A 12,097-nucleotide genomic window follows, 5' to 3' on the forward strand; every position below is an offset into this window, starting at 1 on the left:
CACACACACACACTGGGTGCAGACTGTGTCAGGATGATTAGCACCATCTCTGCCAACTGTGATGTGGCTTTTTGTGCACTCACTGTAATTATCGCTGATTTCACAGATTTACATACCACCCTCCCCTTTCCCACCACTCTGCTCTTACTCACTTCCAGCCTGTTCCCACCGCTTACTAGAGCAGACCAGGGCCTCGCCACCGCCTCATCTATATCATATACTGCAGGCTGCTGCGTGTGTGTGTGTGTGTGTGAGAGAGAGCTGCATCAACAGAGCTCAATCAAACAGTCAATAAATCAATCAGTCAATCAGGCAGTCGGGCAGTCCATCCCTCCGTCCGTGGTCCCCGCCCCTGTGTTGCTCGGAGCCAAAATGGAGTCTCTGTTTCGTCATCTTCCTCCTCCTCGTTCACTGTGCGTTAAATACCACTGCTCTCGACACGGGGAGCCCTGTGAGCCACGCTGCTTCTCCAGCATGTGCATGTAATCCCTAAACAACGCTCTCTCGAGGGGAGCGAGAGCATTTCCATAAAAATGTACCCTACAGTTAGACGATTGTTCTCAATAAGCAGGTGTTGCCTTTGCCTCTGGAGCACATAGAACAGAGCCTAAGTGGTTTTAGGTGTTTTTGTGTGTGTGTTTTTGTTAATCTGCAGCACAGTGGGATTTTGCCGCTGGTGTAGCCTGGTTGGGGTGAGCGTATATCATTATGCAGCAGTGAAACAAGATGTGTTATGTGCTTCTAATGCAGACATTCTTCCATATGGTGTGTAGTGAAATCCTCCTTTGTTCCTCTTCAAAGACAGTTTATCTAACGTTAGTGATAAGGCTTTTTATACTCTGATTTGTGGCTTTGACAGTTTACTTTAACTTGTGCATTAGGTTCTGTGTTGGGGTACATTTAAACTGCTTTGCTTTTCATTTTACAACAGGAAAATGAAAATTCTGGGTCCAGTTTATAAGAGTCTGATAATCAGCCATAGATAAGACGCGACATTTCATTTTTATGCATTCCCTTACTTCTTAAGTTGGTATTTGGTCATTTGTGCTTTTCAAAGACATATTGTAACATTTCTATTAAATGAATAAAAGAGTGCTGTTAGTTAAATGATCAAAACCTTTGTAGTTAGTGATATTGCACTGAAATATTCCTAAATTTGGTTAGTTTTAACCTTTTCTGTCAACTGTAAGTGCTTTTAACCAGTTGATTTTTTTATAGTCATTTTAATGCTGAGATCCAAGAATGTAAACTTCAATTACTGCTAATTGAAATAATCTAAACATTGGGTGCTGATGGGTGTGGGAGATCTGGGTTTAATTCCCACTGCAATACATCAACCAATGTGTCTCTGAGCGAGACTCTTAACTCCTAGTTGCTCCAGAGGCGTATGACCTCTGATATATATATATATATATATATATATAGCAATCGTAAGGCGCTTTGGATAAAAACGTCATCTAATTGACATGTAATGTAATCTAAATAATGGTTAATGAGCTGTCAGATAATAAGGTTATTAAAAATAATAATAATGCGTTTGAATTGTGGCTCCAACACAAACTGTAACAACAGTCAGCACGAAATTAACGAAATTATCTAAAATGATCAGGATCCAAATGAATAATAATAATTATGCCTCTTTGCAACAGACTGAATCTTGTTGTGATTGTGATTAGAGTCTGAGTCTTAAACAACGACGTGGTTTCTACTCTTGGCGTGGCGTAGTCGAGGAGTAGTGGCAATCTGAAGCAAAAGCTGAAACCCTTCTAACTGGGCTTCTGTCTGTCTGGTTGGGTGCAGGTGTGGTTCCAGAACAGAAGATCCAAAGAGCGACGAATGAAGCAGCTGAGTGCTCTGGGGGCCCGGCGGCACGCCTTCTTCAGGGGCCCGAGGAGGATGAGGCCCCTGGGAGGCAGGCTGGAGGATCCTGACATTTTAGGACCTGGGGCCTACGGCTACTACGGAGGTAAGGAATAAAGGATTTGCTTCTGCCAATACATGCAACTAATACAAATGAAGTCCTGCAACTTTATCTGTATCCAGTGCCTAAAATGGGCCGGTACCCAGCCGTACTTAGTACCGGCACTTCTGATTTTTGTCCACATGAGTACCCTTACTTTAAATTGTTATTTACAGTATTATTAATAGGTTGATATTTATGGATGATGTGTGCCTTATTCTTGCTGCTTCAGCACAACCATTTCCCAGTTTAGGATCAATGACGTTAGTCTCTCTCTCTCTCTCTTTCTCTCTCTCTCTCTCTCTCTCTCTCTCTCTCTCTCTCTCTCTCTCTCTCTCTCTCTCTCTCTGTAAAATCAGATACTCAGGACCCCCATATAGCCAGAATACAATGCTCTTTTGTTTCATAAGTATATTTTCAGACATTGCATTGATGCAACTGTGGGAGTGGTAGTCAAATAAAGGCTCCTTAGATCCAGTAGTCGACTATTCAGGGTCACAACTACAAGATATACTGTACGTATGATAATAAATATATCACATGCATTGTTGATCTTGTCATGGAACTGCTCAACTAGGGTAGTGGCACCTTTCTTCTGGTCCAAGCCAGGCAAGTGTAATAATCTCTAGGCTGGTTTCATTCTCACTTGAAACAAATGTGATATTGTGTAGCTTAATTGCAACCTTGATCAACACGGCTGGTAGTTATTGTGTTAGGCTGCAGCGAGGTTACATAAAGGTTGGTCTTTATCTACGGCAGATGTCACCTCTGGGTGGTTTGTTTGGACATCGAGGAGAGCATGATTTTCTTTAATCTATTCATCTTTTGTTGAAAGATACAACATACTGTATAATCGGTCCTTAATTTGACTCTAACCTTGGGGACTGTTCAGTCAGTCAGTGCGTATGTTCCAGGAGAATTTCTCTTTGGAGACTGAAATATATAAGTAAAGATTTTGAAGGCTCACAATAAGCATTTACCTGCCTAACTGTCACATAATGCCACTTGGTATAAATGTGAGAGCGGAACAGATGTATCCAATCACACCACAGCATGGTGGGCACTCTTCAGTCAAGCATGTAAGCTCAATAGACACAGTTCATCTTGATTTACATTTCAGAACAGAGTGTAAACCCTGGATAAATAAAACACATAGAGCTGGATCGATTAATCAATTAGTTGTCAACTATTCAACTAATCAGCAACTATTTTGATTAATTGGTTCGAATCGTTTTTTAGGGGGGGGGAGTCAAATTTTGCAAAGATTCCAGCATCTTAAATGTGAACGTTTTCTAGTTCTTTCCGTCCTCCGAGACAGTAAATTGAATGTCTTTGAGTTCTGGACCAACACAAGACATTTGAGGACGTCGTCTTGGACTTTGACATTTTACACCATTCTCTGACATTTTACAGACCAAACAACTGATCAATACAATAATCGACACATTAATCGCCAATGAAAAAAAATCGTTAATTGCCGGCCTAAGCACAACACCAGTATTTATGAGATTCTGCAGATGAAATGTGTGAGTCTTACGTGTGAAAAGATGAAAACGTGCCTTACAGCCATTAAAGATAACAGCATTTGATTAAAAAAAACTCACGTCTTGAACGTCATTCTATTTCTGAAGACGTTGGTAATTTCCTCCTTGATAATAAATCTGCTATGTCTCCAACAAGTTATTGTAAGACTTCTTTTCAAGGAAAGTAACACATTAGGAGTAGAGTCATTAAAAGTAGTTTTGATTAATTTTTCGAAGTGTTAAAGGAAAAAACAGAGGCTGTGGAATAATGACTTAAAGATAAAGATCCAAGGTACATATTCAGAAGGTATTAACTCCAATCATCAAATATACACTGACGTGACGTTCCTTTCAAAATGTATTTCTTAAACTTTGTGGTCAACTATACCCAGCTATACCCTCTTCAGAAGTAAAGGTGAAATTCTTTAGGCTGACTCCGATGGGGTAGAAACATGTAGAGGTGAAACTCATTCACTGACCTGGACATTGCACATTAAAACAAGTATTTGTAGCGCTGACCTGGAACACAGAACGCCTTTAAAAAAAAACTGATGGAATTTTAATTGCACAGAAGAATTTGTGTTTGATTTTGTCAAATATTTGGAGCTGTTCAATCGTGAAAGTTTCTTTCAATTGGATGCTGCGGATAAGGTGCGCCTGGTTTGTTGTTTTCCTCATGTGAAAATGAATTGCTGATAAAAATGATAAGCTGTTTTCTTAACACTCTTGTTTTCTTGTCTAATCACGTGGGCTTGAGCACAATGTGATCTCCAGTCGGGTGTCAAGACTCCTTCAAATCAATATTCCTTCAAAACGCTTGTCGCGACCGCTTGACTAAAAGAAAAAATATCTGGATTGTGGGGTAACGCCTCTGTTGGCCGTAGATGCAGGAATAAATCAGATGCACCTGTCATGTATATCAGCAGTTTGTTTTTTTATGGACAGGCTGAAAGCCGTGGTTGCTATACAGCTCCTGTACATCTACCTGAATGGCCCGGGCACTGAGTCTATAATAAACTGGAGCCGCCAAGGCTGCCACGCAGAGAGTGGGAGGGGAAAACAGAGGACAAAACCTTCATCCCTCACTCGCATCTCTCTTGCTTTCTTTGCACGCTGCTTTTCACACCCTTTTGTGCCACAGCAGCAGCACAGGCCAGTCTGCTCGCCTTTATCTGAGCCCGCTGCTTCCTTCTGCTCCTCTGCTGCTGCTTAGAGCGACGAATGCCTGTGTGTGGTGTGTTGCGTCTGTATGTGTGAGTGTAATTATAGTTTGCAGAGCCAATCCCCACCCCCATCACACACACACACGCACACACACACACACACACACACACACACACACACACACACACACACACACCCCGCAGGCCACAGCACAAACCCGTTGTTTATTCTCGAGGTCGGCCAACCTAGCAGAGGCCTGTTTGTGAGATCAAATAATTAGCTTGTTTCCAAAAGTCGTGTCAGCTGTTATTGTTTCTCTTGACGATTTCCAAAAAAAGAGCCACATGTAGCAGCAAATAAAGGCAGTTGTTCTAATTAGGCAACATATTTCTTGATATGGAACCTGTTAGTTCCCGCTTGTGCCTGTTCAGACTGAAAGAAGAGTGAGAGGAACATCTGGTGCGAGTGGTGAAATGTAAGTGCAACATCTGGGGCAGCGGGATAAAGTCTGCATCGATCTCATTTCATGGTGGTGTGGAAACAGAATGGATTTAATGTAACTGAGGTAATTTGGAGCAGAGGGGGCAGGGTGTAGATTTGGAAGGAGACTATAGGCGGCAGGTGGAGGTTTGTAATTGTTAATGGATGCAAACGCTGTGCAAAGTAATTGGCGACATGTGGAGGGGATGGACCCTTTAAAAACCGTTCTGACAGTTTTTTTTACTCATAAACAACTCAAGAGATAGTTTTAGGGAATATCACTGTCAACAATCAGTTTTTTTTTTTTTTTTAATAAATGTATTTAATTTTTTGTTAGATCTTTTTTTGGCATTTTAGACCTATATTTGTCTAGGACCGCTGAAGATATGAAGGGGTAGAGAGAGGGGGGAATGACATGCAGCAAAGGGCCGCAGGGTGGAGTCAAACCCGTGGCCAGTGTGTTGAGGAGTAAACCTCTATATATGAGCGCACGCTTTACCGGCTGAGCTTCCCAGGCACCCAGTACGCTGTAACTTTTGCCAAATCAGCAATTCACGTCAGTCGTCATTGTCCCTTTGGGACTGCGGCTGGGTTCAGAGCATCACTGTGCAGACAGATTTATAACACAGCAGCTGTAGAGATATAACTCTCTGGTTTTTGATCAAGGAAAATTTTGGCTTTCTTGCAGAGAGTTTGATGAGAAGAACGACACCCCTCTCAGGCCTGTGTTGAATATGAAACTGCAGCCAGAAGCCGGTTAGCTTAGCTTAGCATAACAACTGGAAACGGCAAAACAACAAGCTTGGCTCTGTCCAAAGGTAACACATTGGCTGTATCTTGGCACATAAACCCCTGTCAAAAAAGTACAACTTTTCATTTTCATACTTCTGTTTTTGTATGGATTAAACAAATGAGAATGAGTCCTTGTGCTAAGCTAACTGGCTGCTAGTTTTAGCTTTATATTTAACAGGCAAATATGAGATATAACAAGAACATACCACAGGCCTACAGGGCTGCTCTGACAGACTGCAACAGGAGCTCTGCTGCTCGTTGTTTTGCTTTCATCCAAATGGATACTGGATGGATCTCAAAGTGGTTTGACACTCAGGACTGGACTCATCTGAGCACTGCATGGAAACAATAAGGGTTGGTTCACCCAAATTACAAATAAAGAACAAAGAAAAAACAAGTTTCTTACCTGTTGCGTTACATACAGGTTAGTCTCGCTTTGCCAGACCCTCCTTCACGGCGCTGTGGAGGAGGGTCTGGCTACTCCACACAGTATCCCGGTATGGGAGAAAAACGTATTCTGGTTTATTGGCATTTCTTTAAACCAATCACAATTGTCCTGGGCGGCGCTAAACTCCTCACGGTGCCTCTGCTAAACAGCCTCTGGTAGGAACTTGTTTTGGTGGAACATGTGTACTTTCAAAAGTTGTTTTAGTCGTAAAACAGAAAACTCAGATTGGACAGATAGTCTAGCTAGCTGTCTGGATTTACCCTGCAGAGATCTGAGGACCAGGTAACCATAGTCCTCAGAAATCCACCAGAGTTTAAAGTCCCAACACAAAGAAAGCGGTCAATCTCTAGTTTTTACTTACTGGTCTTGAACCGGGCTACTCTGATGGCCTGAGGGTTGTTTTCAAACTCAATCATGGAGACAAATATCTCAAAACCTTTCTGCATAGTTTGATATTACTACATGTACGTGACTGAATCAGGTTTTTTTAATATTTTGCAACCCTTTGTTATGAATCCTGGTTGTAATTGGACAGCATTCAGGATCAATTTAGAGACTCAGTACATTCATAAACAACAAATGATATTGACTTCATGCTAGAGGAATAATATGAATATACATAGAGACCTCAAACATTAGTCGGGGGCCCAAACCTCTCAGAGGCGTGAACTCGTCAGTCATTGTTAGAGGTTAGGGAGAGAATAATTGTAAATCCGAGTGTGTGCTGGAGATTTTTTGTGTGAAAGTAAGGCATTTGGGCTGTATTCTGTCATTATTGTGGCAGTTTTTGCTGCAGCGCTTTGAAGTCAACGCCACAAAATATGTTAGACATGAAAAACATCAGTCATGAATCAAGCTTTGCTCAAATATTTCCAACCTGAAGTTGGAGTTTCAATATATAACAATAATACATATTTAAATGAGTTACATTACAGAAATTCACGTTCTTCAGAGGATGAATCCTATGGACTTTGCTGATCCCCTGACTTTTCGTGCGCTAAGTACTGCAGGAAAAATGTAGAGACTAAAGAAGCCCTCGCTCCTGCTCAGTGCATATGAGTTCCTGTTAGTTTAGTTTTGTTTAGTCACACAATATTTAAAAAACTATAAGGCTTTGATACACGGTAAGAGATTGTGCAAGGAAGGTTAGAAGCCAAAAGAGGCTCCTTAAGATAACTAGTTACCCTGAGCAGCAGTGTAAATTAGAAAAGTGAATGAAATGGGATGAATTACAATAAGATCTTAAAAGTCGTTGTGTGTGTTGTGTGTGGATATATGCATGACATCATTGAACGTAGGCCCCAACAGAGAACGTCCTAATGCTTTGCTGACACACAAACAGACATAATGTGTTTTTGATAGAGAACAGTTTTGTCTTACTGACGATGTTTGTGACGCTGCACAGTTATTCTCACTGTAAAGATGAAAATAGAGCAAGGGTAAACCTGTCACTGCCGCGCCTAACTCTACTCCTGGAAAACTATTGATGATCCAGCTCTGAGCCCGTGGATAGAAACACAGCAGCAAGGTTCATAGGAGACATGATGCTGGATTCCGAGCTGAAACGATTATTACTAAATGTATTTATTAGTCAATCGCCCAACAATTAATTTGATGCTTTGCTGCTTTTTTCCCCCCAGTTTGTATTGCTATGAATTGAATATGTTTGGGTTTTGGACTCTAGCTAAGCGATTTGAGAAAAAACTCAAATTGCGATTTTTCTGCCAGATATTGCGATTACGATTCGATTTGCGATAGCTTTTTTAAGCTAAAGTGTAGCTAAAGCTCAATATTCAGTGTAACAGTTAAAACATGACACGGATCATTAGAACATCTTGAGACACATTAAAACTGATATTATTATCATTTCATTAACATATTATCACAAGAAGATAGCATTATTATGCTATCTTCTTATGCACAGATGAGAACATTGATAAAAATTGCCAGAAAATAAGTGATTTTCTTTTAGAAAACATGGGACATTGAACAGCCAAACGCAGAACATTTATCACAAAAGTTAAAGTTATAATAATAAAAAACAATTCCAATTAAAAAGTATCAGTACCTGTTAACTGTACTGTCTGATACACCTCAGTTCCACAGCAACATCTACGTACATATTACACCTTCTACCGTCATGTTAAACAAAGTAATAAACACTGAAAATAGGACATTTCTGTAAACAATCTGTGATATGTAACATTAATCACATTTATCTTATGAAAATAACCCAGTAAATATAATAATAAAAGTGAAATAAAACATGTTCTACCAAATAGTACACCAACATTCAACTAAACATTGCACATTTGATTAATCGTGGTCTTCATGATTAGCCAATCACGTTCTTTCAAATCTCGTTTTTGATTTGAAAACAATTCAATTTTTTAGTCCTAGTTTGGGCTGTGGGTCGGACAAAACAAGATGTCTCATGGGTCTTTGGGGAAATTGTGATGGGCATCTTGCACTATTTAATTATGCTTTATAGACCAAACAATTAATCAATTAATCAAGTATAACCTTTGTCAGATTTGCTGATAAGGGAAACAATTGTTATCTGCAGCCCCAGTTGAATTGCATGCTGGGAGTAATTGGCGCGTGATGTAGCTCAGGAAATAGCCACAGCCCAGTGAGGTATACAGGAGAGGGATGTTGCTGGAAGCTGCAGCCGACGTGACGCAGAGAGATGCAGTCGACAGGACCTGGCAGCGCTGCGGGGGGGGGGGGCCTGGAATCTCATTTTAGAGTTCCTCATCCAAATCGTGAAGTTTCAGCGGGGGAATCCATCGCCGTGCACGCATGGCTGCGAGCGGAATGAGGGAGGGAGACGAATGCAGTGTGTAGAATGCAAGTGAACTGAGGTGGAGAAGTGTGGAGTTGTTTATACACTCAAATGAGGCTGTTGGAGACCGGTTGGTTGAAATTTGACATGATCAATTTCACCACTTAGGTATAAGGGCGGAGGTGTGGGGAAAGCCGCACACACAGGACAGTGGACAGTCGCCGTGGGGAACTATGTGTATTCAACGTCTCTGATAGAAAGTCTAACCCCGTGTATTCCCCTGTCTCTTCTCAGAATACCAAGGTGACTATTATGGACCAGCGAGTAACTACGACTTCTTCCCCCACGGCCCTCCATCCTCGCAGGCTCAGTCTCCAGCCGAGTCCCTCTACGTCCTGGGCTCTGGACCCGGAGCCATGGAGGGATCGGGGCACCACCCGTCAGACGACCAAAGGTTCACGGACATGATCTCCCACGCGGAAACCCCCAGTCCGGAGCCGGGCTTACCGAGCTCCCTGCAGCCTGTCCCGGGGGAGGCTTACGGGGGCGGACCCAGTCCTCCTTTCTCCTTGGCTAGTAACTCCAGCTACAGCGCTCCGATGTCCCACCAAGGCCAGGAGATGGGGGAAACCACAGCCTGGTAAAGGACAAACCACAGGGACCATTCCTAGGCTGAATGTCAGCCTAGTTCATTCAGGAGATGAATAAAATAAAACACACATTGTGGAGTGAAAAATACAGCTGACATTTTTATGGAGGACTTTTTAAAATCACGGACTGATTTTCACAATAATTGACGAACTGAAGGAACTGGAATCAAGAATGGGACAGGCTGCTGGAAAAAGTAATATTTGCTGCCCCGTAGACTCTCCAAAGCATATCCCTTCCTGGATTACTGGACTTGAATTATTTAAAAAAAAACTAAAAAAAACGACAAGAATTTGCGATTCCACCCAGCAAAAATGCTTCTCACCTTTCCCTTGATATTAACGAAGGTATCTTCTAAAGCTCTACGAGCACATTAGAGAGAAATGCCAATGGTTCTCTTCCTTTCTCACCACATTGGTTTGTTTTTGTTATATTGTTGCTTTAAAACATTCAGTTTTTTTTTCTTTCTGTTCATTGTTAAGTTGCCGCTCTATCCTCAAACTTAAAAAGACAAAGGAACAGGTTTTAATACACGCTTCAATGTTCATTTACAAACACGTATGTGGCAATTGAGACACAATTAGTCAAAACCGTCGCTTTAAACATTCTTCTCAGTAAGACCTGTCAAATCAAAGGCTGCTTCTTCATAGAAAATGCACACACACACACACACACACACACACACACACACAGACACACACACACACACACACACACACGCACACACGCGCACAACTCTGACATTGACAACTCACACATCTCAGCTTTGAGTCCATTAATGTAAAAAAAGTATTCTTGACCATAGCTCAAAAGAAGGATGTCTATACTATTATTCAAAACACGGACACAATTATGCAGACACTTGTACTCACTCAAGCACATGCATATACTCACACACACACACACACACACACACACACACACACACACACAACCACCAACACACCCCACAACACACAACACAAACAACACACACACACCACACAAACACACAAACACAGGGCCGATAGTTCTGCTAAGCAGACTGCTTCACCTGACCTTCCTTTTGTTACTGTCCTTTAAAAAAAACATGTTTTAATGGAAATGATTTTCAAAAGAACATTGAACCCATAATGGAGAATCTACCTTCAACAGCTGAGGTCTCCTTTCTCTAAAGAGAGAAAACAAAAGAGGGGGCAGACAACATCTGTGACATTGCCTCTGTCGGCTCTGAAGCACTCATTGCCATCTAGTGGCCTTAAGACACACTGAATTAAAAATCAGCTGTGTGTTTGGGAACGTCTCTGTGCCGAAGAGGACACATTCATGTTGTTTTTCCTCTAAATACTGACAATAAATACTTCTGCAGCTTCAAGTTTCATCAGGGCCTCAATTGGAAAAGGCAGCCTTTGTGGAACTACATTAAAAGAAACACAAATATGTTTACCTCTACTTATTATAACGCTTCTGAAAGGTTAGCTGATATTATTCAAAACAACCCCCCCCCCCATAACTCTTTTAAATCCATCTCGTCTTTCAGCTCTTGTTTTCGTCACACACAACAACGTCTTAAGCTAAACTCATCCAACACTTGTAATGCTGTTTGTCCACAACATTTATTATCTCTACTTGAAATATTGTTTTGAGATTATTATTTTGTTTCTTTTTGGACATTGTATAAGATCTAGAGAGAGTGTGTCTTATTTCTGATGTATTGAGATATTCTTGGATACAAAAGCGTGTGTGTGTGTGTGTGTGTGTGTGTGTGTGTGTGTGTGTGTGTGTGCGTGGTTGTGTGTGCGCGTGCGCGTGTGTGTTGCTTGAGCGCTTGGGGATGTGTGTATGCGTGCTCATGTGCGTGCGTGTGTGTGCATTTAAATGGGGGGAAATGGGCAAGGCTGTATTATTTCTATGTAAATAGCACTGGTAATAAAACCTTCTCTTACAACTTGAAGATTTGGCTTTATTTGTAAGCTTCCTCACACACTCTATCGTTTGTTTTCTTCAGTTTGTACAGGTCATTTATTACATTTACTAGAACAAGTACTCTGCTCAGGTCCAATCTGTCAGATTTCCATTCTACATATATGTATGTTAAAATCAAAACATAGGCTATAGTAAGCTTATTATAAATGATGCAATGTAACAAAATGAACTACTAACAGTACGTGATTTAATAAGCTCCATCTCAACATTTAAGTGCTGGTACCACTCTCTTTTTTTCATAAATCAATGCTACTGGTCACCCTTTGAGTCTGTCTGCGTGTTTAACAAATATTTAAACAGTGATGAGATGATTTCACCTGCCTTTGAGAAAA

General features: G+C 41.2%; 1 protein-coding gene across 1 annotated transcript in view; it reads left to right on the top strand.

Annotated features, from left to right (window-relative positions):
* lhx5 (LIM homeobox 5) overlaps positions 1–11,733 on the top strand; it is a 17,382-nt gene extending 5,649 nt beyond the window's left edge. The window contains exons 4-5 of the mRNA XM_032540142.1: positions 1,801–1,966; positions 9,447–11,733. Of these exons, the coding sequence (XP_032396033.1) occupies positions 1,801–1,966; positions 9,447–9,796 (516 nt within the window). The 3' untranslated portion in view covers positions 9,797–11,733. The remainder of the gene's footprint in view (positions 1–1,800; positions 1,967–9,446) is intronic.
* Positions 11,734–12,097: the final 364 nt, after the last annotated feature.

The sequence above is a fragment of the Etheostoma spectabile genome, chromosome 16 (assembly GCF_008692095.1).
Source record: "Etheostoma spectabile isolate EspeVRDwgs_2016 chromosome 16, UIUC_Espe_1.0, whole genome shotgun sequence".
Lineage (NCBI taxonomy): Eukaryota > Metazoa > Chordata > Actinopteri > Perciformes > Percidae > Etheostoma > Etheostoma spectabile.